The 27,667-nt window shown below is 39.3% G+C and overlaps 1 protein-coding gene across 1 annotated transcript; it reads left to right on the top strand.

Moving 5' to 3' along the window:
• Positions 1–12,681: 12,681 nt before the first annotated feature.
• LOC128491691 (olfactory receptor 11A1-like) lies at positions 12,682–16,947 on the top strand. Its single transcript, XM_053464004.1, has 2 exons — positions 12,682–12,726; positions 16,021–16,947. Exons 1-2 carry the CDS (start codon positions 12,682–12,684, stop codon positions 16,945–16,947), a joined length of 972 nt encoding a protein of 323 aa, XP_053319979.1.
• The last annotated feature ends 10,720 nt before the right edge of the window (positions 16,948–27,667 follow it).

Raw genomic sequence — 27,667 nt, 5'->3', positions numbered from 1 at the left:
GGGTACAATTAGCTATGATAAGCTAAGCTAAGGGTTCTACCTTTTTTGCAATATTACTGTGATGGAGTGCATAAACCCTTCCTCCAAACAAGCCACCAGGGGTTAAAACCTCGAAACATGAGCAGGGAGTCAGGCCTTTAACATTCTGTCTGCATTGAACAGGTGGATCACGGAGACTTAAAACTTGGGTTTGGAAAGTGCTGCAGTTTTGAACCTGAGGGAGAGGTCAGCGTGAGAAGTCTCCGGGTTGGGACTGGAAGCCACCTGATGGTTTCCCAACAGAACATCTCCTAAGAGATGTCTTTTTCTTTTCTTTTTTTTACGTTTATTAACAAGTTGGGGGTCGCTGAAAGTTAAGATTTGAAGGGGTGCAGAGTGAAATAAAACAGACTTCTGTGTCCGGTCTTGCTGTAAGAGTACCCTGCACCGATGAAAACCCCTGATGCCCCTAAGCAGAATAGTACCCTAAATGCAAACTTTAAGGGAGCACCATTACACACTATAGATTGTTTTGTTATTTTTGAACTTCTAAATTAGTGAGTAGGGAAAATCTTTTTTATTGGGGGAGAAGAAAGTGTTTTGGGTAATTTTTTTTTGCATTTTTAATCTTTTTTTTTTTTGCATTTTTTTCTTTTATATTTAGTTATTTAATTTACCTTTTCTTTATTTTTTTATATTTTTTGGAAGCCACCTGATGGTTTCCCAATAGAACATTTATGGAAGTAAGCTGGCAGTTTTTGTTATTTTTGAACTTCTATGTTAGTGAGTAAGTTAGTCTGTGCTACTGCTGTGGGGGCAAAATAAGATTCCCCCAAATTAGCAAACAATGGCTTGAATAGAAAAACTAATGTTGCCTCTTATAGCTGTCATGAAACGTGTTATATCATAGAGCTTGAGAGAGAGGGTGAGTGTGTGTGCGAGAGAGAGTAAGTGAGAGTGAAAAAAAACAACAAAATGCAAACGAAAATTCGAAGCTCTCTGTTTTGTTTTCATTTGTTTTCGTCGGTGCCCCCTCCTGGTTTTTGCAAATTTGTGCGAAATTTGTACAAATCTGAATGCACAAGAAATACGTGTTCTTTAACTTATTTTTCTGTCATTGTGGCTACTGAAAGTTACTCTTACATAGTTACATAGTTCATAAGGTTGAAAAAAGACCTAAATCCATCAAGTTCAACCCTTCTACCTAACCTTCCTATGCTTGATCAAAAAGAAGGCCAACCCCCCCCCCCTAATTAAGCTACTTCCAATTCTGCCATATGGGGAAAAACCTTCCTTCTTGACTCCAAGAGGCAATCGGATTTCTCCTTGGATACTGTTATATTTTTATGTTAATGTATTAAAACCACTTTATTCACTTTTTTTGACCTATGTATCTTTATCATTTAAAGTAAAAAATAAAATTACAGCTGAGAGAAATAATGCCAATAGCAGCAACACAACATTAACACATTAAGTTTTTTCATTAAAACAGTTCCAGTAAAAAGTGTATTTTTTACCCATTTTATATATGGACTATTTTTTTCACCTATATCCTTATACGATGAACTGAAGCAGTTGTCTTATGTCCTTGGTTTTTTTAGACTTGCACATGAGGCTAAAAGTCATTTTTTGTGGGGGTGTGATCTCCATGGAAACCTTAACAACCGTGTTTCATAGGAGCTCTCTCCAGCCAGCTACTAAATATTAATAGAATCACCTCTAATCCACCTCAATCCTGCTGTCATTTATAAAAATATGCTTTATTAGGATGACCACCCAAAAATCTAAGCATTCTACATCTAAATTGCCAGGACGTTTAGAGCAGAAAATAAGGAGGAAGGCCTCAGCGTGGGCCTCTATCTTACTTCCACAAGATAGGGATGAAGACTCAGATTTCTCCCAGTGCCCTGAGGCCTTTAATCCAGCTCAATAACCTTCTCCCTATATCGAAAACACGGATCCTACTATGGGTTGTGAATGTCGGCAAAAAGTTTGACAACAACAGTTTAATCAGTTGGATGAGTAAGAGCTTCTTTATTCAAGTGTGCACAGGGGAGAGTCCAGTTGGCCGACTTCTCTACTCCCTCCTTAATTCTTTAACAATATATAGGCAAAAAAACACAAGTCCACCATAAAAACTAGACATCTGAGGATTCAAATTACCAAAAATAAACACACAAATACTATAGCTACATAAATCCCGATTAATTAACATAGAAATCAAATATATAATAAGACATATAGTGATAAGGTTGGCCTGCAAGTTCTGCTATTTTCCTGCACTGTAGAACTTTCGATCCTTTGCCAACAAGGCACTTAAACACACTGCAAATACACATTTAACCCATTCATATAAGGACAAGACAAACAAGAAAAAATGGTTGCTGTTTAATGGTAGCTTCAAATCGTTAAAACTAAAGTTAAATGTCACATCCATGAAGTCTCTCCTTGAAGAACTGCGACAAAAATTAATGTCAGGTATGTCTGCTAAACTTAACTATATATACAAAGACATCAAAGATATTGGGGACCCTACGAGCCACTTGGAAGACAAAATGGAGATGTTTGCGGCAGCCCACAACTCTGTTGTGACCATATATTCTACCCGCCAAACAGAATTGGAAACTCTGCAAGTTAAGGTGAGCATCTGGAAGATCGCTCCCTGCGTAACAATACTCGTGTCTGGGGCATACACAAATATATTACCATTAATAAACTTCCAACTACCTCCAGTCCCTTTTTTCAAGTGAGATAGATCACCTCCCACTATCGAAGTCACTGCAAAAGGATGTGTCGTGCTATTTCATCCTCAGTATCTACTTCTACAACACAAAAGACAAAATTTTCCAGAAAATTTGACTAAAGAAAACATTACCTACACCCTTCCATACGGTTTCTTTCATGGCAGACCTTTCAGTCTACACACTTCAACCATGTCCAAACTTCCAGCCAGTTACAGCTACATTATGAGCTCACCAGCCCCTCTACATATTGGGTTCCTTACCTGAATGTTGTGTCTAAGGATGGTTTATCCTCAACTGTTTCAACTCCAGAAGAGGGTTTGGCCCTCTTAGTTAAATGAACCACACTACTGAATACTTCTTCCACAGCTCAGAATTCCATATTTCCATCTTCACATTGTGTGTGGATGCTTGGAATGCCTCAAAAGTTAGAAACAAAGTTAACATTTCTATAAACAGTGTTGTTAGATTAATCTTACCATATCCATCACCACCTACTGGCTATTTTAGGTTGCACATCTATAGTAGTCACTTGTATTTAACACTCTTTCACTGGAAGTAACTCTTTAACCATAGATTAGAGTTAAGGGAGTAGTATGATTATATATTTTATATACGTATTACTGTTCATCATGTTAACATACACTTCCACACTACAGACTCTTTAACTCTCTGAATGCTGGTGTATGATGTGTAATAGGTTTGTTAGCAATACGTGAACAAATTTGGAGGAGGAGAACACTAGGTCAATTTAGTGAAAATCATGGTGCATGAGGGAGGTGGTCCAGTGTGAGAGACCAAGAGTAACAGCAATAGTAGTAGTAGTAGTAGACTATAAGTCTCCAGGTTTAGGTGTGTGGCTGAAGTGTAAATCACCGTAAGAGAAAGCAGCCCCAAAATCCTGAAGCTATGGGAGATGAGAATTTTATGCTTTTAAAAATAAAATAGTTGGATAACCTTTTGGCCGGGTTAAAGATGTCCCAAATAGAACATGGGGGCAGAATGTCCAGATTTGGAAAATAACTTGTATAATAACTTGCAAGCAAAAATGAAAAAACATTTGGTATTTCTAAACTCAGAACAAATAGTAGAATCTATTTAACAGATTTTTTCATTTAGTAGATGAGTAAAAGGGTTTTCAAAACAAAAGTGAGAAAAAGGTGCTTTTTTCAATTATTCATCATATTGTATTATTTTCTTTTATAGGAAATATGATATGATCAAAGAAAAGGTATCTGAAGAAAGCCCTTCTTCTGAAAAAAAACAACATATAATGACTTGTGTGGGTTCAGTGGGTTGAGATTGACTCATCTATCCAGCAATCAAGTGTTTACTTGCGAGTGATTTTTCTTTTATCTGAAGTGAGCTGACCTTTTGCTTTCGTCCAACTCACAGTCTCAGGACTAACAATCAATTAATTACATTTCAATCTAATTTCTTGACATGATGATAATGTTTTCAGAATGATGCTATTTGTTTAATCCGTCTGTTGAGGTTTCTTTCTTCAATAACTGTCCCTGGTGGCCTTTTACAGAAGTCACATCACGGTTCCCGTGTGAATTTATAAAAGATATAAAAATCTTTAAAGCATCTATAGCTTATTTAATGCATTTGCATTACGTGTGGAGAAGACATGCAAAATCTTCATTAAAAATTTCCGATCTCTATTTCTGATTCCCTCTTGAAAGCAGGAAGAAATTTTGAATTTTGAAACCTCAAATCGTGTGATGTAATAGAACAACCCGTGTAGTCCATTGATTCATGATGAATTAATTGACAATGAAATAGAGGATAAATCCTGCATTAAAGAACTTCTGAGAAATGCGACGGGCAACACTTCCAAAAATAGGTAGGTAAAAAGGAATGGCGACATTAGTCCAGGCACTCTGGTCATATCTGCCACCATATGAAATGAAATCAAATTAACCATGTTTTAATTTCATTGAGGACCCAAAGTGAAGTCTCCAGAATCAGTTTCAGGAATGCTTTTCTAAACCAAAATGTACCTGAGTTTTCAGGACTGACTCACTTCCTATGCATTTTAAGGGAAGAGAAGATACGGATTTAGTTAAATGGTAACCCTTGCCTCACAAACTTTCTACTGACCCCCTACAATGAGCTTTTTATATATATAAATATATATTACTTGTAGTGTTGGGACTAAGGGACTATTGAGGCAGTTTTGTGGAAGAAACATGTTTTTATCTTTTTACATTTTTTTTTATTATTTTCTCTTTTTTTTTGCAGTATGGATCAAGATCCCTGTGGTGATACTTTTTGGATGCTCCATAGCCCTTTATTGCTGATCCCAATATTCCACCAACAGAGGAAAGACCAGGCTATTGATAGACATCTCCATGCTGCTGCAACAATATTAACAAAGAGGCATCTTGGCACAGTTTTTAAGACGTACCAGTATGTCCTAAGTGGTATGAACGGGTTTAAAAAAAAAACGAGCTCAGAGAGTTGTAGCTAATGGGAAAAAATTTTCAAGCTGGACAAAAGTGGTAAATTGAATTCCTCAGGGTTCCTCAAAGTTCTGTCCTAGATTCTGTCCTTCTGTTATTTAATGCCTTTATTAATGATCTTTCAGTGCATTATGAACGTGTCACTGTTTGCAGATGACGTGAAATTAGGGAAAGTAATACAATCGTAACTAGAAGCTCCATTGGATCAATGGGAAAATAAATAAATAAATGTTCAAATTTTACCTTAAATGGGGCTGTGTTAAGAAATTCATTACATTGTGACATCAAATGCAATAGGGACTTACATACATATTTGATTTATCTTATTTATTACATGTTTGTTTTGGCTTTATCTCCTTTTTTTGGTGTTATGAGTTTGTATTTTAATCGAACCAAGTTGAGTCTCATAAATTCTATAAAAACAAATGCTCTATTAATGCTTGTCTCTGCTAAGCCAGACTCTCCTCTAATTTACAGCAGAAACCGTTAGCCAACAATACGTGTCAGGAATGGGAGACTGCTTGCAGTGTAACTTTTTATTCAGATAATGCTAGCCATTTTTTGTGAACTTACTGCAAGAAAATGTTCCTTGTCAACCATACAGAAGTAACAGAGTTCATGCTCTTAGGATTTAGGAGCCACCATATTTTGACCTTGGTTCTGTTTGTTCTGTTCCTTGTGATCTACATCTTGACGTTGGTGGAGAACCTGCTGATTATTATATTGGTGGCAAATGTTCCAAGTTTGAGATCTCCCATGTATTTCTTCCTCACTCAGCTATCAACATCTGATATCCTGCTCACCACAAATATAGTTCCTAATACTCTCCATGTCATAATTAATGAAGGAAGCACAATATCTGTTACCGGCTGCATCACTCAGTTTTACATTCACTGTGTTTTAACTGCTGCTGAATGTTTTCTTCTCACTGTGATGTCCTATGATAGATATTTAGCCATTTGTCGCCCATTGCATTATACCTCTGTTATGCATCTCAGGCTTCAACTCCAACTCATTATTTTGTGTTGGCTTTCAGCATTTATTGTCATATTACCAATCATTCTGGTAGTGAACAATTTAGAGTTTTGTGGTCCTCATATAATTGACCATTATTTCTGTGATCTCGCACCCCTGCTGGAACTGTCGTGTTCGGATTCTACTACTGTGAAACTTGTATATTTGTCTTTAGGAATACCCTTTCTCCTTTCCCCTTTTTTCTTTATCCTTTTCACGTATATCTATATTTTTATCACCATCATTGGAATTTCTGGAACCATCGGGAGACAGAAAGCCTTCTCCACCTGCAGCTCACATTTGATAGTGGTGTGTACGTACTACGGAACTCTAATGATGGTCTATATATTTCCTTCTAATAGACAAACCTCAAATTATAATAAGATAATCTCTCTTCTATATACAATGGGAACTTCATTTGTTAATCCAATTATCTACAGTTTAAAAAATAAGGAGATTATGAAGAATCTACTGAAATATCTTACAAATATTCTTCAAAATAATTAAAGACAGTGGCGTAACTCTAGGGGGCCCATTGCGACCCCTGCGACCCCTTCTTCCTGTCTCCCCTTGCCAGTTCAAAATAGTTTAGAAAAGGCCCTGCCAACCTGTACCACACCAATCCAGGTTGGAAGATTCCTTTCTAAACTATTTTGAACCGTCACGGGGAGACAGAAGCGTATCAGGGTCGTGTGACCCCGTGGTGAAACCAGAGGTGGGATATATGTGTGTGCTTATTTGTGTATGTGAGCATGCCTGTGCACTTGTGTGTGTTTGATCATGGATGTGTACTTGTGTGAGTGTGAACATGGATGTGTATTTGCGTGCGTGAGCATGCATGTGTACTTGTGTGTATGTGTGTCTGATTATGGATGTGCACTTGTGTGTGTTTGAGCATGGAAGTGTACTTGTATGTGTTTGAGCATGCAGGTGTACTTGTGTGTGTGTGTGTGTGTGAGCATAGGTGTGTAATTGTGTGTGTGAGCATGGATGTGTACTTGTATGTGTGTATGTGTGAGCATGGATGTGTACTTGTGTGTGAGCATGGATGTGTACTTGTGTAAGTCCCCCCTTCCAACATATGTTTAAAAGTCATGTCAAAAGGAAAGGACACATTCTTTGAATTCTGTGGTTTTATATATCAGGATATTATAAAAATCATCTGTTCCTTAGCAGGTCAAAAAATTAGGTAAACACAACTCAGATGAACAACAACACATGACATGTTACACCGTGTCATGATTTATACAACAAAATAGAGCCAAAATGGAGAAGCCATGTGTGAAAAACTAAATATACCCTTGCTGCTTTTATAGGAATTAAGACGCTAAGTAACAGACAGGTGCTTCTAATCAAATGTGCTTGATTAATTGATCATCAGCAAGTGTGACACCTCTATAAAAGCCAAGGTTTTAGCTATTTGCTGGTCTGGAGCATTCAGGTGTGTATTAACACAATGCCAAGGATGAAAGACATTATCAATGATCTTAGATAAACAATTGTTGCTGCCCATCAATCTGGGAAGGGTTATAAAATCCCAAGAGTTACAACTCAAACTCTATAGGCCTCAGTTAGCATGTTAAATGGTAATGTTCATGACAGTACAATTAGAAAAAAGACTGGACAAGTCTGGTTTGTTTGGAACGGTTGCCAGGAGAAAGCCTCTCTAAAAACAACATGGCAGCATGGCTTAGGTTTGAAAAGTTGCATCTGAACAAACCACAGGACTTCAGGAACAACGTCCTTTAGCCAGACGAAACCAAAGTGATGGGTCGAAAACCAAACACAGCATGTCAGCACAAACACCTCATACCAACTGTCAAGCACAGTGGTGGGGGTGATGATTTGGGCTTGTTTTGCATCCATACGACCTGGGAACCCTGCAGTCATTTAGTTGACCATGAACTCCTCTGTATACCAAAGTATTCTAGAGTGAAATGAGAGGCTAAAGCTTGGTCCAAACTGGGCCATGCAACAGGACAATCTATACTTTATCAGTGTGTTTTTTTTTAACCTGGTCACTGCACAAAAAACAAGTATGTTTTGTAACAATATGTATTGGAATTGTATTGCACGATCATTTTATCCTTTTCTGTACAACAAATAACAAAAATAAGAATGAATAAATATATATTGACTATAAGTGTCACGTCCTACCCAGGCTGTGGAGCTGCATATCTCACTCTTGCTTCAGTTTCTCTGTTTTGCTTTGATCCATTCCTGGATTTTCTTATGCTCTGTTCTGCTCTTCCATTCCTTGCTTCTAGTTCTGCTCTTTGCTTCAGCTCTGTTTCCTTTATAAGGTGCGCCCCACCTGTGTGTTCTGTTTGTCTCCGTCTGCAGTCTAAATGTATGTCTCAGTGCTAAAGCTTGGTCCAAACTGGGCCATGCAACAGGAAAATGATCCCCAGCACACCAACAAATCTACAACAGAATGACTGAAAAAGAAAATAATCAAGGTGTTGCAATATCATAGTCAAAGTCTAGACCTGAACCCGATTGGAATGCTGTGGCGGGACCTGTGCATAAACAAATGCCCGCAAACCTTAATTAACCCCTTCAGGACCGGGATTTTGATACTAACGTGTCGCTAAAGGACCGGAGCCGTTTTTGTGTTTTTGCCATGTCTTTCTTCAACTGTAATTTCTCTCTTATTAATTGGTGCACCCACACAAATCATATATTGTTTTTTTTAGGACAAGTAGGGCTTTCATTTGAAACCATATTAAGCTGGGTAGTACATTGTTTTGTTTGAAATAAACTGGAAAAAGTGGTGAAAAAATGAAAAAAACGCATTTTTTTACAGTTTTGTATACATACAAATTGTACACACATTGAACCAATGGGAAAAAATTATCCCAAATATATTCATTGAGTTGTCCTGATTTGGAAACCACCCAACATGGCCAGGATTTTCATCTATTTTGACCAGTATAGGGCAAATATTGCTAGGCATGCATCGTGTTTTTGAAATGTAATTTTTTGCAAATTTGGCATGGTAGTCTAATAACTGCAATAGTTGTCACAGATACTGATTATCCCCCCAAAATTATATGTTTATGAAAAGTAGATAAGTCAAGGTGTACAACTAGGGTCATTTTGACACTTTTCAAACAGGGATTTTATCGCCAGTTGCTGCCAAATTTTGAGGTATTTTTATATTTTTTTGGGTTTTTTTGCATATGTTGCAATGTTGCTTTAGATTTTATATTATATTTTGTATAGAATTTGTGCAACTGCAGAAAAAAACACCAAATTGTGTTCACCAACATCCCCCGGTTCCAACAAGGCCTCACATGCATGGTTCATGCATTTTTTGAGGAAGCTATGAGGGCAAAACTGGAACATGCGCATTTTCGTTTTCACATTTGGAATTTTCAGAAATTGGTTTCCTGGGCCCATATCCCATTTGGGACATTTTGGAAGCCCCCCGCTGTAAATTACCCCATAAAAGTATATATTTATGAACAGTAGACAAGTCAAGGTGTTCAACTAGGGTAGTTTTGACAGTTTTCAGCTAGCCATTTCTTCACTCGTTTCTGCCAAACTTCACAGGGAAATTATTTTATTGCGTTTTTAACGCATACATTTCAATGTTGCACTGAATTTCTTGCACACCATAAGTGCAACAGTGGAAGAAAACACCACATTTTGTTCACCAAGATCCCCTGATTCCAACAAGACCTCACATGCATGGTTCATGCATTTTTTTGAGGAAGCTATGAGGGCAAAACTGGAACATGTGCATTTACATTTTTTTAAATATTTTTTTTATCAGATTGCTTGTAAGTGACAGGTTTAGGCCGCTGACATCAATCAGGGAGACCGATCAATAATCAGCGACTTAAAATGTCACCGACAAGTGATCAGGTAATAATTATGATTATTTCATTTATTAATAATTTGTGTTTTTTCATAATTACCCTAGATGACCCCTCTCTCTTTGTAGAGCAGGGTCATCCCTGGGCTGCCATAATGATCCGATCACTCCTATTGGCCAGGAGCGATCTGATCAGCCCAGCATTTGACCTGGAAGCACCCTGGACTTTCAGGTCAGTGCTGGTATTTTTTTTATTATTATTTTTATTATTTTTTTATTATTTTTTTTATTTATTATTTTATTAGTATTTTTTTTTAAAAAATTATATTTTAATTTTTTTTTTTTTAACTCTTTCAATGCTGATGCTCCATTGAAGCACAGCATTGATTGATATTTAGTCCCCACAAGCTTGTGGGGACTAATATTAACCCCTGCAATGCTGCGATGGGGGTCATAAACAATCGCAGCATTGAAGGGGTTAATTGAGGAAGAGGGGGGGTAGGGGTTAACTATGGGGGGTGGGGGTGGGGGGGCTGGTCTCCACACTCATGTGGAGACCAAAGAACCCTGTCTCCCTGTCCCTGAAGCTGCCTCTGGCAGCTGGGACACAATCTCCAATAGACTGGAGATTGTAGGGGAGGAGTCTCTCTGATCAGTCCTACAGGACTGATCAGAGGACTTCTGGGGGTTCGTTTTTGCTGCTGGAGGTCTGCCTGGGCTTCCAGGCAGACCACCAGTAGCAGAACCCCCTAAAAAACGGGAATTAACCCCTTCAATGCCGCGATCGCGGCATTGAATGCAGCGATCGCGGCATTGAAGGGGTTAACGCTGCACTGATGCTCTCATGGAGCGATCAGGCAGCAGGGGGGTGTTGGATCAGGCCCCCACACTTGTGTGGGGACCCATTCAACACCCCCACCCCTTCCCTGAAGCTGCCTGTGGCAGCTGAAACAGCGATTGCAGATTTTTCTGCAATCGCTGTTTCTGCCTAGAGAATCACTCCGTGGGAGTGATCGTAGGCTTGGGGGAGGGCTTAGACAGGCTGTGCTGTCTGCCCAGGACTCCTGGGCAGACGGCAGCAGCAGCGCCCCCGCGATCACCGCGATTGTGGTGATGTGGGGGCGTTTTTTGGAGGAGACGTACCTGGTACGTCCCGGTCTACCGGTGACTGTTAACCAGGAAGTACCAGGTACGTCCCGGTACGGAAGGGGTTAACTGAAGCGATGCTGTTAAGAAGAGTGGGTCAAAAGTCCTCCACAACGATGTGAGAGACTGATAAAGTCATACAGAAATGATGACTTTAAGTTATTGCTCCTAAAGGTGGTTCTACAAGCTACTAATGTGTCATGTGTCATGTGTCATGTGTCATGTGTCATGTGTCATGTGTCATGTGTCATGTGTCATGTGTCAGAGGTTGTTTTTACCTAATTTTTAGACCTGCTAAGGGACAGGCGATTGTTATTATGTCCCGATATCTGAAACCATAGAATTCAAAGAGGGTGTACTTTCTTTTTCACACGACTATATGAGGTAAAAGTTATAATTTTAAGATATCTGATATCTATCAAACACTCACCTTAATTCTTTCTTATTAAATTCTGCATATTTTTAGTTAATGACTATCTTTCAAAGGTTTTATGTTTCTGCCATCGTAAAGAGGAATCTGTATAGATTTTCTAAAAATAAGTCCAAATTGCAGGCTCCTCCTGACAAAAGACCTAATCGCAAATTAACTAAAGCCAACTTTCATATGCGCTGGCAAAAAAAAACAAAAAAAAAAACACAACTCACATACACTCAAGAGAGGCCATTGTTAAAATAAAACCTGCAAATTCCTTATCCTGTAAGTTTCCTGAGAGTTGGAACTTAACAGAATTCCCCTTGCAAATCTTCCTCCTGCGTAAAACATAAAATAAACACATAAGTAAACAACAATTCAAAAATAAAATGGGGGGGCAAGAATACCGTATAAACCAAGAAGGCTCTGTTGACTGCCATTCCCTCTTTCCCCCAGCCCTGTGCACTGTGGGTAATAAAATAATAATGGTGATATACTGCTCTATATAATGTTTTTTTTTCAAATAACAGGTAACACAGACCCCAAGCTATGCCTCCCCTTCATTCTCATTCCATTCCTGGTGGGAACATAAAGATTTGTCCTTTAGGGGGCATCCGTTCCCTTCACCCCGTCTCACTGGGATAAGTGAGATTAAAATGTGTGAAAGCACCTTTGGCGGGTGCAGACCCCAACCCATACTCCCCCCCCCCTCAATTCCTACCATGTAGAATGGAGGGGTTAGATGAATAAATAAATAAACCTTTGAGTCCCACAAGGACGTTACCTGTATGGAAGGAAAATAAATTGGTTATCTTTTCAGAGCATATCCAGTGATGATCATAGATGGCATCTATCCTAAATGTTCTGCCCAAGAAAAAAAGGGCAATGCAAGGACCCATGAACCTATGGCCTTGGTGATCATAACTGGATCACAAGTTGCTTTGCAAATTATAGCATAGAGGGACATGGGACTTCTTAGTGAATAGACCCTAAAGGCCTGAAGACAATGCCAAAGAGTACCTCTCATGAACTAAGAGGATGTCAAGCTACCTTATTCAGTTCCTCATAAGCCAGTGTTGAGATTAATTGAACTGTTTCCATATGGCTATCAAGGTGGCCATCAAGCCTTTAAACCGGCTTAGTCATGTGAGTAGGCAGTCAAGTATGTCCCAAGCGTCCACCAGACTAGTTGGCTGTGGAGTTTGTCTTCAAGTCTGCTGGTCCAAACTGATTTGGTTCATACATTATTTTCCCTTTTTGTTGGGTTGGAGCCATCTGCCAACTGAATTTCAAACTTATTGTATTCACTTACTGTCGATAGACAAGTTGTTACGGCTTTCAGGACAACTTGAGCTGTGGTCAAGTTGACCTTCAATGAACGGATGGCTGATTCCGTTAAAACTAAATGGACAACCAACTCAAAGCAACATTAACCTTCTTGAACAAGCTTCTATGGCTAACTAAATAACCATATTAACTATTGGTAAGAAAATCAGGGAAAAACCTTCTTACATACATTATGTGGATTATTCATCAAGTTTATTGATTGTGTTTTTGCTCATTATTAAGATCATTTACATATTTTGCACATTATGAAAATTAAATTGCAGGCATAAGTAAAATTAGATAAAAAAATATCTGTTGATAGATCAAAGAATGGTTTCACAAATAACATTTTAATTAATTTACTATTGGGACACCTTTTATCTAATTTTTTCTAACATCCCAGCTGGGTTTCTCTTGTAATTCTCTATGAGACACTGCGTGTCAGTCTGTTTGTAAAAGGTATAAAGCTCGACAGAGAAATTACAGGAACATTTGCTGAGCTCATATACAATGTACAGAGACCATCCAGGAATTCTGGGGGGGGGAATAATAAAAACTACACGTTTTTATTACATGGAAAGCACCGTTACCTTGGAAACGAATATCTGTGAATGAATGTTACATTTATTTGACATTTTATATCTCAAAGTTATGGTGAGCTTATGCATTTTTCTTAAATTTTGTCTAGTGATTTTTGATATTGTGATTAGAATTTATAATTGTTGGCCATTTAAGCAAAATTGTGTATTTCTGACACCCATTGAAAAATATTGTTTCTAAAGTAATTGAATATATTTTATAAATATTTTTATATAGCCAATAAAGCATAAATTAGTTTTAGTTTTTTTAGTTGTTTTTTATTTTTTTAAGGTTTTCACTTTTTTATTAAGTTTTCACTATAATAATATTATGTTTTATAACGCTATTTACACCAGTGATTTTTTAAACTTTCTTTATAAAAAAAATAATAAATACAAGTGATATCAAATGGTTACTTAAAATGAAATTTAGTATGATAATATGTAAAATTATAAAATGTATTATTATTATGACAAAAACAGCCAGCCGCTTTTAATGCATTTAATTGAAAAAATCGGATTTTTCAATTTCAAGTAATTAATACTTTTATATTTTTAAACTCAAAATAAATTCCATGTGATTTACTTAATTGTATTACTACAGAAATTGTACAAAAACTATAATTTCTAAATTTTTATTTTTATTTTTCTATTGGAGATATTAGGAGATCGGGTGGTATGCATCACCTCGGGCACAAGGGATACCAGTGAATGGGTGGGTAATTGGCCACTTGGCTGATCTGATTTTAAGGTTTTGACCAGCTATGTAACCTCTTTTTTTCATGTTTTACCTTTAATTTCACAAAAGGACCATATGGTGCCAAAACAGTATTTGCACCCTTGTTTGATCCATTTTGTGCTCCTTTTGTTTAATTTTTTTTTATTTTCGTTTTAACCAGTTTCCTGCTAGTACCCTAGTATTAATCTGACACTGAGACTCTGTATTCAACGATGCCAGCTCATTCCTCATTGCTTCTCAGCACTGCCACCCTTTGCATAAAGTATTTGGTTCATATCATGCAACTCATTCAGCGTCCCACAATGTTTGGGATAATGTATTCTTTCTGATCTCCCATTTTATTTGTAGTTGGCAATATCGTGAAAACATATTCTGTTTTCTTCCATATTTGTATTATTATTTTTATTATTATTATTATTATTACATTATTATTATTAGTATTATTATTATTATTTTTACTAGTATTTTATGTGTATGTACAAAGTCTTTCAGTAGAAAGGTTAACAATATGTGTTTTGTCTTACTCTTAGCACACCACTGCAAAATATGATGGCACCATATATAATAATAATAATAATAATAATATCTAGTTGAAATATAATATTAAGGTTATGAAGAATAACAAACAGAATCTCGAATAAACATAAAATCAGTAATCGTTTGGTGGAGAGTTTATTTTCCAAACACGCTATTAGTTCTAACCTATTTATACCTGATGCGTGTTACACTTTCCAAAGTATAGCTGCAATGTAAAGTTAGATTAACAATAACTTTTTTTTAAAAAAAATACAGACCGGTGGCAGAAGTCAAGCTCTAGCGGTTGTATCATAAAACAAATATGTAAAGTTTCATTTACTTGAAATCTGGAACAACATGCATAAAGTAAATTAACAATCTTTAACAATAAGTAATTGTTGGATTTTGTAACGTTACATCAGTAATGGCCTCACTACTGGGAGTCGGAATATGACATCATATGCAATCGTTTCATTTTAAAAAGAAGGGTGGAAGGAAACTATGGAGAACTCTACTAACTGGGCACAGCTTATAGGCCGGTTGTGGTGATCATTGATCTCACTTTGACCGGTTCATTGAGTAGTAGCACTGTAGGTATCCTGAGGCTCCCTGTTATGAGGCAGAGTGGCTGCTGCCCCCCAGACCTGCCAGCCTAGGCCTAGTTGGCCTCGGCCAGAATACGTCATTGTGTTACATTAAATAATGTAGTGAAATACTTTCTTTTTCTTCCTCCCGGCTCTTTTTGCTGGAGGTGGCTGCTTTTCCATAGTGGTGCTGGGTATAGAATTGCTTTCAGACAAAGGTAAAGGAGACTTTGAATGCACCCTTTCCTGGTTAGGGTGTTAAATTAACTTGACTAAATTTACTGTAACCTTGGAACATCAGTTAACTAGTCTTGGTACCTATTCCTAAGTTTCAGCAACGTTTTCTAAGCTTTGAAAATCAATGTTTAGTTAACCTTTTGCAGTCCAATGTCGGATTTACTATTGACCACTAGGTGTCGCTATGATACAAAAAAAGTTTTTTTACAGCTTGTGGTTCAATGTTGGATTTCCTAGTGACCACTAGATGGCGCTATTCTAAGAAAGAATTAGCCAGACTATTAAAACAGAGTGATTCTGGATGTGATTTTAGTGATAAAGATGATTAGAAAAAAGTATGTTTTTTTTAATGAAAATTAAAATAGACCTGCTTGGCGCACTTAGTGAAAATGTATTGGACTGAAAAGGGTTAATCTCTCAACTGCTTTCTAATGAGGTTCTTTCTTTCTTTTGCATATAGAAAATCTTGGAAACCAACCAATCAGAGGTGAAAGAATTCCTACTTTTAGGTTTTCAGAACCTTCAAATTATTAATATTTTGGTGTTTATTTTGTTTCTCGTGATCTATGTGTTAACGTTAGTCGGGAACCTACTAATCATCATGTTAGTGGCCAAAGTGCAAAGTCTGAACACTCCAATGTATTTCTTCCTCACTCAGTTATCCTTATCAGATATTCTTCTTACCACAAATATAACTCCTAACATGCTCCACGTTACCATTAAAAAAGGAAGCACAATATCCGTTACCGGCTGCATCGCACAGTTTTATTTCTATGGTGTTTCTGCAACATCCGAGTGTCTTCTTCTCACGGCGATGTCCTATGACCGGTATTTAGCCATCTGCCGACCACTGCATTACTCCTCCATCATGAGTCTCAGGCTTCGTCTACAACTAGTTCTTTGTTCTTGGACTTTAGCGCTTTTGGTGACATTATTCCTAGTTTTTCTGATTCGTAATTTAAAGTTCTGCGGTCCCCATATAATTGATCATTACTTCTGTGATCTTGCTCCACTTCTTGAGTTGTCTTGTTCTGAGCACACCATGGTGGAACTGGCAGACTTAATTTTAGCCGTACCTTTTGCTTTGGCTCCTTTCTTTTTTATCCTTTTCACATATGTTTCCATTTTTATCACTATTTTTGGAATTTCATCCAACATTGGAAAACAGAAAGCCTTCTCCACCTGCAGCTCTCACTTGATTGTAGTGTGCACTTACTATGGGACACTTATAACAGTTTACATGGCTCCCTCTAAAGGACAATCACTTAATATCAATAAAGTCATATCTCTTCTTTATACTATGGGAACCCCGGCTTTAAATCCAATCATTTATAGTCTTAGGAACCAAGATATTCGAACAGCTCTTGTTAAGTATATTTCAAGCTAAGAAATTATCACAACGTTCATTTTATGTATTGTGCAAAGTTTTGGAGACCTCCATCTCCAGAAGGATATCTCTGTGGAACTCAGAGGATGCCAACTAAAATGGAGGAAAAATATCAAGAAAGGCCAAGTGAACTCAATTTGTCCAGATTGGGGGAGAGAAGAGAGAGGGGCATACATAAAGGAGTTTAATGGGGGAAATGAGGAGAAATGTTAGAACAAGAAGCCATAGTCCAAAACTAGAGGGTCGGAGGATTAGATGGAATGTCCTAAGATCCTTAGATCCTTTGTGCAGAGCCTGCCCGGCATTGACATTAGGCACATTTTTAGGAATAGGCATTTTGAAAATGGGATGTCAGGTACCCTTTATGACATCTTTATTTACCCAGTTATGTTCCATGCTATGTTGCATGTGGTGAGTCCCGATCTCCAGAAGACTTCCAGGTCATGAGGACAAGCTTGATGAGTGCCAGAAGACCATGGGTAAGAAGGTTCTTGTCTGAAACATTCAGGTGGGTAAAATGAAATAATCACAAAACCCATAACGTATTGTAAAGAATGATCAGAGTTATCCTTTGCATTTTGAGTCTCCACAGCAAGAAAAATGGGACGACTGGTTGGGCCAAACCTCACTTATTTAACGCCAAATTTTGTGTTTCTATGTTTTTGATGACGCTAATTTAAATGATGATATGATGCAACAGAAGTTTTTTTGAATCATTTTTAAAGGTTTTTAAAACAAACACTAAAAAAAATATTATTCAGAATTCAGATACAGAATACAGATTTTGAAGTGGATAAAGATATATATATGGTATGTAATAATGCATTATCATTTTATAACCATGATAATAAACATTTTAAAAGCTTTTTAATGAGTCTGATGATTAATTCAATCAGCAATATATAGGACGCAGGGGAAAAAATACTTCATGTTTTGTATTTCATGATACATCATTGGAGTCAGGCCCGGACAGGCTATCTGGCACACTGGGCCAATGCCTGGTGGGTCGCTGGCTGACAGCGCCACATACTCACACTACAAGTGTATACGGCCGTGCATAGCCCGCCGCTCATAGCCCGCCACTCATAGCCCGCCACTCATAGCCAGCCGTCGGCCACACTTATGTCATCAGGAGACCAGTCCGGCCCTGGCTGGAGTCACTTGGGATGGAGGGTTATTTGGGGAAACATACTCAAGAAAAGATGATGAAGATAATATGGCGTGAGGGCTTAAAGGGCTTTACTAGATGCATTTTTAGGACGTACAGATACATTTATAGGGGACTAAAGGGATTAAAGAGCCAACGCTCCACGGACTAAAAGCTCCGCACACATATCAATAAAACATCTTTATTAGGCAATATTAAAATAAATCAGCACCGCGGAGAAAGGAAAACTGTTGTCAAACACAGCTAACTTATGCGCTTCTTAGTCATATGTACCCAACACACCTTATAAAGTAAGCTCATTTTATTATGTTTACCCTTGTTGTTCCTGCATTGACCAATACAATGTGCTGGACAATACATTTAAAAATGAATTGAAAACAATACCAGGAAGATCAATATATTACACAGGGTTATCCTTGCCTTCCTATGATTTATATTTTGCATATCAGATCTGACATACCTTACTTAAATCACACTGTATAATTCTTACACCTCCCGGAATTTATAAAATCGATTAATTAATAGAGAGAAACGCATTGGATTTTCATTTTAAATACAAGGAGACCTAAAGGGTTAAATACAGAGAATACAGGGCTATACAGTGTGCTTCATGGCAGTCAGTGCGAAACGCGCAAGGTGACTGCATTTGACTAACGTCGACCCCTCCCCCGCACAATGACTTTGAATTTATTGAGTTTCAGGGTAAGAGTACTTAAAATTCATACAAAATATTCACATTCACAAATAATAAAGTATATTTGCTAAACATCCCCTGGCAGTGGCGGAACTACCGGGGTCGCAGGGGTCGCGACTGCGACAGGGCCCTGGAGTTCTGCCAGTCAGGGGGGCCCAAGGGGTGCCGAGCGGTTGCTGAAAACGACCGCTCGGCAACTCTTGGGCCCCCCTGACTGACAGAAATCCAGGACTCCTCTGCTCTCCTCTGCTTCCCGCTGCTGCTGCTGCCGCCGCCGTCGCCGCCGCCGCCTGCCCAGAGTGCGGTGTTGGGAGCGTGAGGCGTTAGTCTCGGCTGCCAGTGCTTCACACTGAGCGCCGGCATATGACGTCATATGCCGGCGCTCAGGAGTGAAGCGCTGGCACCCGGGACAAACGCCTCACGCTCCCAACACAGGAGTTGACGATAAGTGACCTACAAAGGGAGGGGGAGGGAGTGGGTAGATCGTGAGAAGGAGTGGGTAGATCGTGAGAAGGGGGGGTAGGGAGAGGGTAGATCGTGAGAAGGGGGTAGGGAGGGAGAGGGTAGATTGTGAGAAGCGGGGTAGGGAGGGAGAGAGTAGATGAGAGGGGGGGTTAGGGAGGGAGAGGGTAGATTGTGAGAAGGGGGTAGGGAGGGAGAGGGGAGATTGTGAAAAGGGAGTAGGGAGGAAGAGGGTAGATAATGAGAAAGGGATAGATGGGGTGGGGGGGCCCTTAAGAGATTCTCGCACCGGGGCCCTGAGGTTTCTAGTTACGCCCCGTCCCCTGGACAATCCCCCCCTTCCTTCACGCCATGTCGGGTGAGCCAAAGGCATAACAGAATACACTCAGTGAGGGATATTGCCATTTCCCTTCTGCTGCTTGGGGGATTGGTGGGTTAAAAACACCTCATAAGAGGCCAAGCCATGCCCCCCATATCCCCATCCAATTTCCAATGAGATGGAGGCCAAAAGAAGAGATTTGCTGTCTGGTGGGAGTGTAAGGGGGGTAAATGCCTCTTTATTATTTTATTTACTATCCTCCATCCTGTTCCTGGTGGGGCTTGATGTTTCTGCCTCTTATAGATTAATTTTAACCTGGTGCATGAACAGAGGATGGTAGTGAAAGAGAGCATACATCCCCCTATCTGGTTTGTTTAACCCCTTCAAGACAATGGCTGATTTTATTTTTTGTACATTTCGTGACAATGGCTTTTTTAATATTTCTGTGGTGCTTGCGTTTAGCTGTAATTTTATTCTTTTCTGTTTACTAAACCCAACAGAAGTTATATACTGTCTTCTTTCAATACAAAAAGGACTTTCTCTAGATGTCATTTTTTTGATTGTATCATGTAATTTACTATAAAAAGAGAAGTATAAATATGGTGAAAATTTGTTTTTTTTCCACACACAGGTATGCATTTAAAACTCCTGATATATGTAATTGTCAAATAATACTTCAATATGTTTTCAGCAACATCTCTTGATTACAGTGATGGGTTTGTAGAGTTATTTGGGAGATGAAAGGCCACCTTTCAGAGGTGTGCATTTTTGGGGGAATTTGGACATCTGGTCAGTCTGTACCCATGTCCTATTTTTGGGACATCTTTGAACCTGGCCAATTCAAATTACTCCATCAAATCATACATTTTATGGGCTGTCTGATGCTTGGGGTGGGATGCTGTAATACCTCCTTTTCATGCCGTGAACACGGGAAGCTGCAGCTAGCCACATCACCAACACAGCACCAGTGCAGCGGCATCCCCCTTCTCTTTACAACGCTGGTTCTGTCTGGCGCTGAAGGGGTTAACCGCTGGTTTCCCCGGCAGGAGAATACATAGCTTGGCGGGGGTGCCCAGTCAGGGCATTGGTGATAAAGTGGCTGCCTTAAACATGTCAAAATAGCCTGGGTTGTCATCTTTTTGGCCAATATCTGCCCTATAACTACCAAGAGATATGAAGCACACACGGTGGTTGCAATATAAGTGCAATTTAATGAATATATATTTCTTTTATCTTCAATCTCTCCAAAACAGAACTTCTCATCTTCCCTCCCTCCACTGCTAAGATTCCCTCATCGGTTTCCCTTAAACCTGCTCCATCCATAACATTGGCACTTTTACCTTTTACCTATTGTGTAATACACCCCAACTCCCTCTAGATTGTAAGCTTGTTTAAGGTGGACCCTCCTCACCTGTTGTTTCTGTAAGTCAAATTGTTATATACTACGTGTTATGTCTACCCATTGTACAGCGCTACGGAATAGGATGGCGCTGTATAAAACAATAAATCATAAAAAAGAAAGAGATCTAATAAGAGTAGGCATAATTATTTTATTTTTAAAACTCAAGTAAGAAATGCGATCTCCGCTCTTAGTATATATCATTACTAATATCAGCATACACCCACTGATTGTGTAAGAGGCCATGATCTGAAGCCAATGGAGCATTTCTTTATAAAGTATATTTAAGTTTTGATGGAAACGTATCAAGATTGGTTTTATTCCCCCTTTATTATACAATAGGTACATACAAGGTATAACTAAATCCTGGTGTCCACTTCATCGGCCAGGTATCAAGTACTTGGCTGACACCGAAAGGGTTAAGAAACACATGCAAGAATTATTATTTTGATCTCTTCCTAGGTGTGACAAATAAAATCTTAAGAGCATTTTTTATTTCTTGATTCCTTAGACTATAAATTATTGGGTTAAAAAACGGGGTTCCCATGGTATATAAAAGAGATATAACCTTATTGACATTCAATGATTGCCCTTTGGAGGGTACAATGTAAACCGTTATCAATGTCCCATAGTATGTACTCACTACAATGAGATGCGAGCTGCAAGTGGAGAAGGCTTTCTTCTTGCCCACTGGGGTTTGAATTCCAAATATGGTGGTAAAAATTAAGACGTACGTGAACAAAATAAAGAAAAAAGGGACAGCAGCCAAGGGTATCGCTAGGACGAAGTCTGCAATTTCCACAACAGAAGTATCAGAACAAGATAACTGTACGACGGGAGTGAAATCACAGAAATAGTTGTCAATTGAATAAGGTCCACAGAACTGTAAACTGCGCATGAGGAGAACAAGGACTAAAATTGTCAAAGATGAAAAGAGCCAAGACCCAAAAACGAGTTGGACCTCAAGCCTGAGAACCATGACAGAGGTATAATGCAAAGGACGGCAGATGGCTAAGTACCGATCGTATGACATAATGGTGAGAAGAAGACATTCAGTAGCAGCTGAGACAGCAGAAAAATAAAATTGTGTGACACAGCTGTTAAGTGAAATTGTGCCTCCTCCATTCATTACAATATGGAGCAGGTTGGGGGCTATATTGGTGGTCATCAGGATATCACAAAATGATAGCTGAGTGAGGAAGAAATACATGGGAGATTTCAGGCTCTGGACCTTCACCACCAATACAATAATTAGCAGGTTCCCGACTAACGTCAAGATGTAGATCGTAAGGAATAGAACAAATAGCACATGATTAAATATTTTTGGATTCTGAAACCCCAAGAGAAGAAATGTTGTCTCCCGCGTCTTATTCATTTCCAGGATCTGTTAGAAAAATCTTTCTTAGAAGATCCAGGTCTCACATGACATGTAGACATTGTTTCACTTATGCTGTTCATCTGCCACAAAATGTGTCCAAATTACTCTAGCTCTCTAGAAGCAACGAAACAAAAAAGATAACAATTTGTAAATTTCAGCTATTTTTCATTTGTACAGTTAGTGGAGGAACAAGGACAAGAGGTCACTAATGGTCTCTTATCGTCTTTCTAAAAAGAAGAATACCGGGAGGTGCATTGTTCAAAATAATGAAAAGCATTCATGTCGAGGGTGACATCTACAGAGAAAAGCAGCAAATACTGAAAATAATTGTGTGAAGAATACATAAGTACATAAGTATTAGGTATATTAGGTATTTAACCCCTTAAGGACAATGGGCGGTTCCTAAACCCATTGAAAACAATGCATTTTGAGCCCGTACATGTATGGGCTTTGTCATTAAGGGGTTAAGTGATTTTCCTTCTAGCTATGAGGAGCCTTCTCCTCGCTATAACCAATAATAAGCTAACTGATAATATAACCTGTAACAATAGTCTTCAAAAACAAATCAATGGTCCAAGATATCATCTTACTCTCGATAACGAAGCCAGCCGGAGCGAAAGGCCTTGGATGAATATTAAGTCCACATTTATAGCTTATGTAAGTCATCATGTGATAAGTCTGGTATGAGAACACTTGAGACGGGTATTGCGTAGAGATTTTCAGAAGAGATCCTTGCGGGCAATTAGTACCAGCTGCAAAAAATGAGCCCTTGAGGAATTCATTATAATCTTAAAATAAATCATAATTTCAGAAATCTGGCTAAATAGCCTAAATGTTTATATATTTTATATTATATTTTATCCCATGCACTTCCTCAGGATGAATGCTGAATCAGATAGAAATGTATTAGGTCAGTAATATTAAATATTTTGAATATTGTATGATAAAACCTGTAATCTCTTTTGCCACATCCAGAACTATCACATCACTTCTAAGTGGCAGTTTAGGCTACTGACATTAATTAGTCAGGATGATCAATAATCAACATGCTCTCTCCAACTGGAGTATGTCACTGTAGGCACCGCTATTTTTGCCAAAGTTCACCAGGTGGGCATGTGCGCATAGATGAAGAAAGAAGACGGAAGAATAAGATGATGACGGGGGAAAAAAGGATGCCAGAGAAGAAGCAGAGCTGCGAGATGGAATCAGAAGCAATCAGCGGAGAAAAGTAATGACAGATGTAGCTTTGACCCACGGGCCAGGCTTAGCTCAGTTTCTCAATTAAATAAAACACCAACACACAAGATGGGTTTGAAAAGGCCGCAGCCGTTTTATTTAACAGTCATTGTCCTGTAAAACCTGAAATAATAAACATAGATGCGTTAACAGAGACAATGACGTAACCAAAACCAACCTAGCTTGCCAAGTTATCCAGGTACCACACCACACACCAATTCGGACCTGAGGTTTCGAGCACCACTCCTTGCAAGGAACCTCCCACTGGTTATGACCACCAATGATCATTCCACCACATTAACCCCTTGGATACCTGGCAAGCTACTGACCATGACCGAGACTAATGCAGCAACACTACTCCACAAACTCAACCACATAAGGTGAGGGAGGGTGGGCCAAACAGCACCAGGTAAGGTTAAACTAAAATGTCTCATTACTCCTGTGATCACCAAACTTAAATATCCTCCTACCAAAAAAAACCTCTCCTAAAATCCACAATTCCCGCCTTAGCCTAGCCCTGCTCAGCACTCAGCCCACTCTAGTCTATTCTGGCCCCCGTGGGCTACATTTAGAGAGTGCATGAGAGTGCATTACAAATTTTAAAAGCCCCCTGATGTCCAACTGGAGTAAATGAGCAGGAAACAGAAAAAAATTGCTAGTGTTACACAATATAAAATTACATCCAATAAAAATGTAATGAAATGACAGAGATGCCGGTGACCTAACGCCCGATTGCGAGCTTCTTCAGAGGACTTTACACTGGCCTAACTATGTAAAAAATTTTAACAGTAGCATTTTGATTACTTTATCAGATGTCAAGTGGATAGCGCTCTAGGAGCGTCCAGCAATATAGCAGAACACAATGAATACAACATTTCTGCAATCAAATCGGACTGAGACCCCTCCAATGCACTAGATACTGTAGACTGCCCAGCTGCCTCCGGGAGTCAAGGATAGACTGGGGAATTTGTTCCTCCATATTTCTTACAGGAACGTCTGCTACTGTCGCACTCCGGGCGGTAAAACAATTGCAGACCAGGGGCTTAAGCAGTAAAGCATGGAAAACAAGAAGAATGCGAAGCGTCCTAGGCAACAACAATAAGCCAGAGGGTTAACCCGGTGGAAAACCGGAAACGGACCAATGAACCACCGTGCTAACTTTTTAGAAGGTACTCTGAGCTTGAGGCATCTGATTGACAGCCAAACTTTATTTCCCAGGTCGGGATAGGAGATCGTCTCCTATTGGCCTGTTGTTCCTGACAAGAACAGCTTGTTCAAGTGCAGAATGGACCGAGGCCCAAGTGGAGCGAAACAACTTAAGTCTCTCTTCCAGTGCCGGAACTGGCGAGGTAGGTACTTTCCCAAAACAGGTGATCCATCTCGTCAAGACAAGCCTGAAAAGACCCTTGTTGCTCCACCTAACTGGTTCTCATGCTGGCCCTCTGATACTGTCACGCACAGTGAAGTTGGAGACACCCTAGTCAGGTAGAACTCAAGGGTAGCAGTAGCGGGGTCAAACAAACCAAGGTCAGGATACTGGAGAATCAACGTAAACGAGAAAACACACCGGGTTCAAACATGAAAGAACTGCCGAGAATAATGTCCACTGAGCACTATAAGCATAGGCAACCATCAGAGGGCAATTTTCATAAGAAACTGGGAGGTTTAAATAGGAACCAGAAGAAAGAGGCATGGGAATCAGTAAAAATATAACTTTCGGTGTCAGGATTTGTGGCCATCTTGTGTGTGGCGTAAAGCCCTGTAGTTCCAGAGACATAATCTCCAGTTGCAGGACCTGACTGCTGCAGGGTGGGAGGTCTCTCTTTCCTAAATGGCTGTTCCAGTGGAGGCGGCTGGGGATTGGAGGAGGGTCTCCCTCCCTCTTCTCCGCAGCAGTTGCTGGATGTTGTAACCTGGGTTTCTAAATGGGAATATCCCCTCTACTTAGCTACTCATGGATTTCTGCTAGTGTGGTATATTAGATTTGATTGCAGAAATGTTGTATTAACTGTGTTCTGCTATATTGCTGGATGCTCCGAGGAATCAAAATGCTACAGTCACAATTAGGTCACTGGCATCTCTGTCAATTCATTACAATTTTATTGGATGTGATTTTATGTAATTTTATGTGTCTTTCATATGTTAAATCATATGTTTTAAATATTGATGATATGAATATTTATTAAAGAAATTTTTTAACCGCCTTAACATTATTCACATACATTTTGTAATTTGTCTTTGGGAACATCACTAACTGGTAATATTGTGGCAGTCTTTTTTTTTTTTCCTTTTTTTATTTACACTGCGGTGTAGACCAAAACTGTACCAAAAACATGTATTTTTTTTTATATTTCCTATTTAAGGATTCATATCTGGTTCCATGATGTAAAATTTACCACAAGTCAGCTACCAATGAAAAACTGGTCACCAGAATGAGGAATCTGCACACACACCACAAGAACTCAGGTGCTTAGCTGTGCCAGGAAGGGCCATCTCCCCAGTAAATCAAAATAGAAAAAAGGCTCCAGGCACTCAAGGGTTCCAGCTCAGGCAGGTTTATTGAAGGACAACACCAACCAGGGCCGGCCCTATAATGGGGCAGACTGGGGCAATTGCCCCAGGCGGCACTTTACAAGGGGCGGCACTTTGCCGCCCCAAGCGCTTTTTTTTTTTATTTTTTTTATTTTTTTGAAGCGGAGGAGAGAGAGAGAGAGAGAGGGGCACCGAGTGGATTTCGCTTACCCGCTCGGCGCCCCTCTCTCTCTCTCCTCTGCGGCGAGTCTCCCTGTTCGGTCCCGGCTTGTAATGCAGAGCGCCGGAAGTGACGTCAATTTCCGGCGCTCAGCATTACAAGCCGGCACCGTGGCAGAGCAGGGAGACTCGCCGCAGGACTGTTTAAAGGTAAGTACCGGGGGGGGATCGTAGATTATGGCGTCGGCGAAGTTTAAAATGCCCCCCCCGGCGTCGGCGGGGGGGGGCGGTGTTTTAAACTTCGCCCCAGGCGGCATTAAGTCTTCGGCCGGCCCTGACACCAACAACGTTTCGACCTCATTGTGAGGTCGAAACGTTGTTGGTGTTGTCCTTCAATAAACCTGCCTGAGCTGGAACCCTTGAGTGCCTGGAGCCTTTTTTCTACCAATGAAAAACTGAACTTCAGTCTAAAAAAAATAATAATATATGGTTTACCATGGTTAAAATGAAAACTTTTCCCCGAATTCTTGTTTAACAAAAGGATGTGAAAATTATTGAAAATGTCCTTGCCTCCCAGAAGGAAAGATGTGTCCAGGCACTGAAAGGGTTAATGTAATGGAGCCACGAGAGACTCACAAGTAACCTTGCAACCCTCATTATATGTGAGGTTAAATTAGAACTACAGTTTTAACTGGCATTTAAAGTGAAATTGTTAGTTGCTTGTTGTTTTTTTTTTTTTAACTCACATACACTCCCCTGTACTGTCCGCAGTTTAGTGAATCTGTGTTTTGTGTGTATTCTGTGAGGGCATGCAACCTCAGTCAGATCCGGTCAGTCATGTTCACCTTTAAGTGGACTGACTGACTACTTGACTGTAGAGCTAAACATCGCTGCAGTAAGGAGAACAGCATCTCCATCGTTTGCCTCTATCCTCAAGGGCCACAGTATGTCTTAAGGGGGGAATGATTTTCTTAAAAGTTCCATGACAATTTCAATCTCATTCCAACTTCATGAAGTTAAAAACAATCACTTTATTCACAACTGGCTAAGTTATTAAGCCACTGACATATCTCTGTTGCTTTATTGGGCCCGTTTTACTCCGTCTGGTCCAACCATATCAAATTAGCTTTATCTCTGACAAAGAGACCTTACGAATGCAGCTCACATACAACAGATACCTGAAACTGAGTGGTTTTAGAGATTCCCGCTGTCACCGTTATTGTTAGCGCTCTGTATTTAATGGATAATCGTAGCACGTCTTAAGTAGAAGGCCTTTATGGTAGCCTTGATAATTGTCAATTTAATGGAATTTAGTTTTAACACATTACATTAACTTTAATCTTTTAATATTGCCTCATTCGACAATATACAGT

The sequence above is a fragment of the Spea bombifrons genome, chromosome 4 (genome assembly GCF_027358695.1).
Source record: "Spea bombifrons isolate aSpeBom1 chromosome 4, aSpeBom1.2.pri, whole genome shotgun sequence".
Classification (NCBI taxonomy): Eukaryota; Metazoa; Chordata; class Amphibia; order Anura; family Pelobatidae; genus Spea; species Spea bombifrons.
This window is presented reverse-complemented; position numbering and strand designations above follow the sequence as displayed.

Coding starts and splice junctions, on each gene's coding strand:
- LOC128491691 (XM_053464004.1), top strand. CDS start 12,682: ATGGCTATCAAGGTGGCCATCAAGCCTTTAAACCGGCTTAGTCAT. Junction 12,727..16,020: donor CTTTAAACCGGCTTAGTCAT/GTGAGTAGGCAG, acceptor TTTTGCATATAG/AAAATCTTGGAAACCAACCA.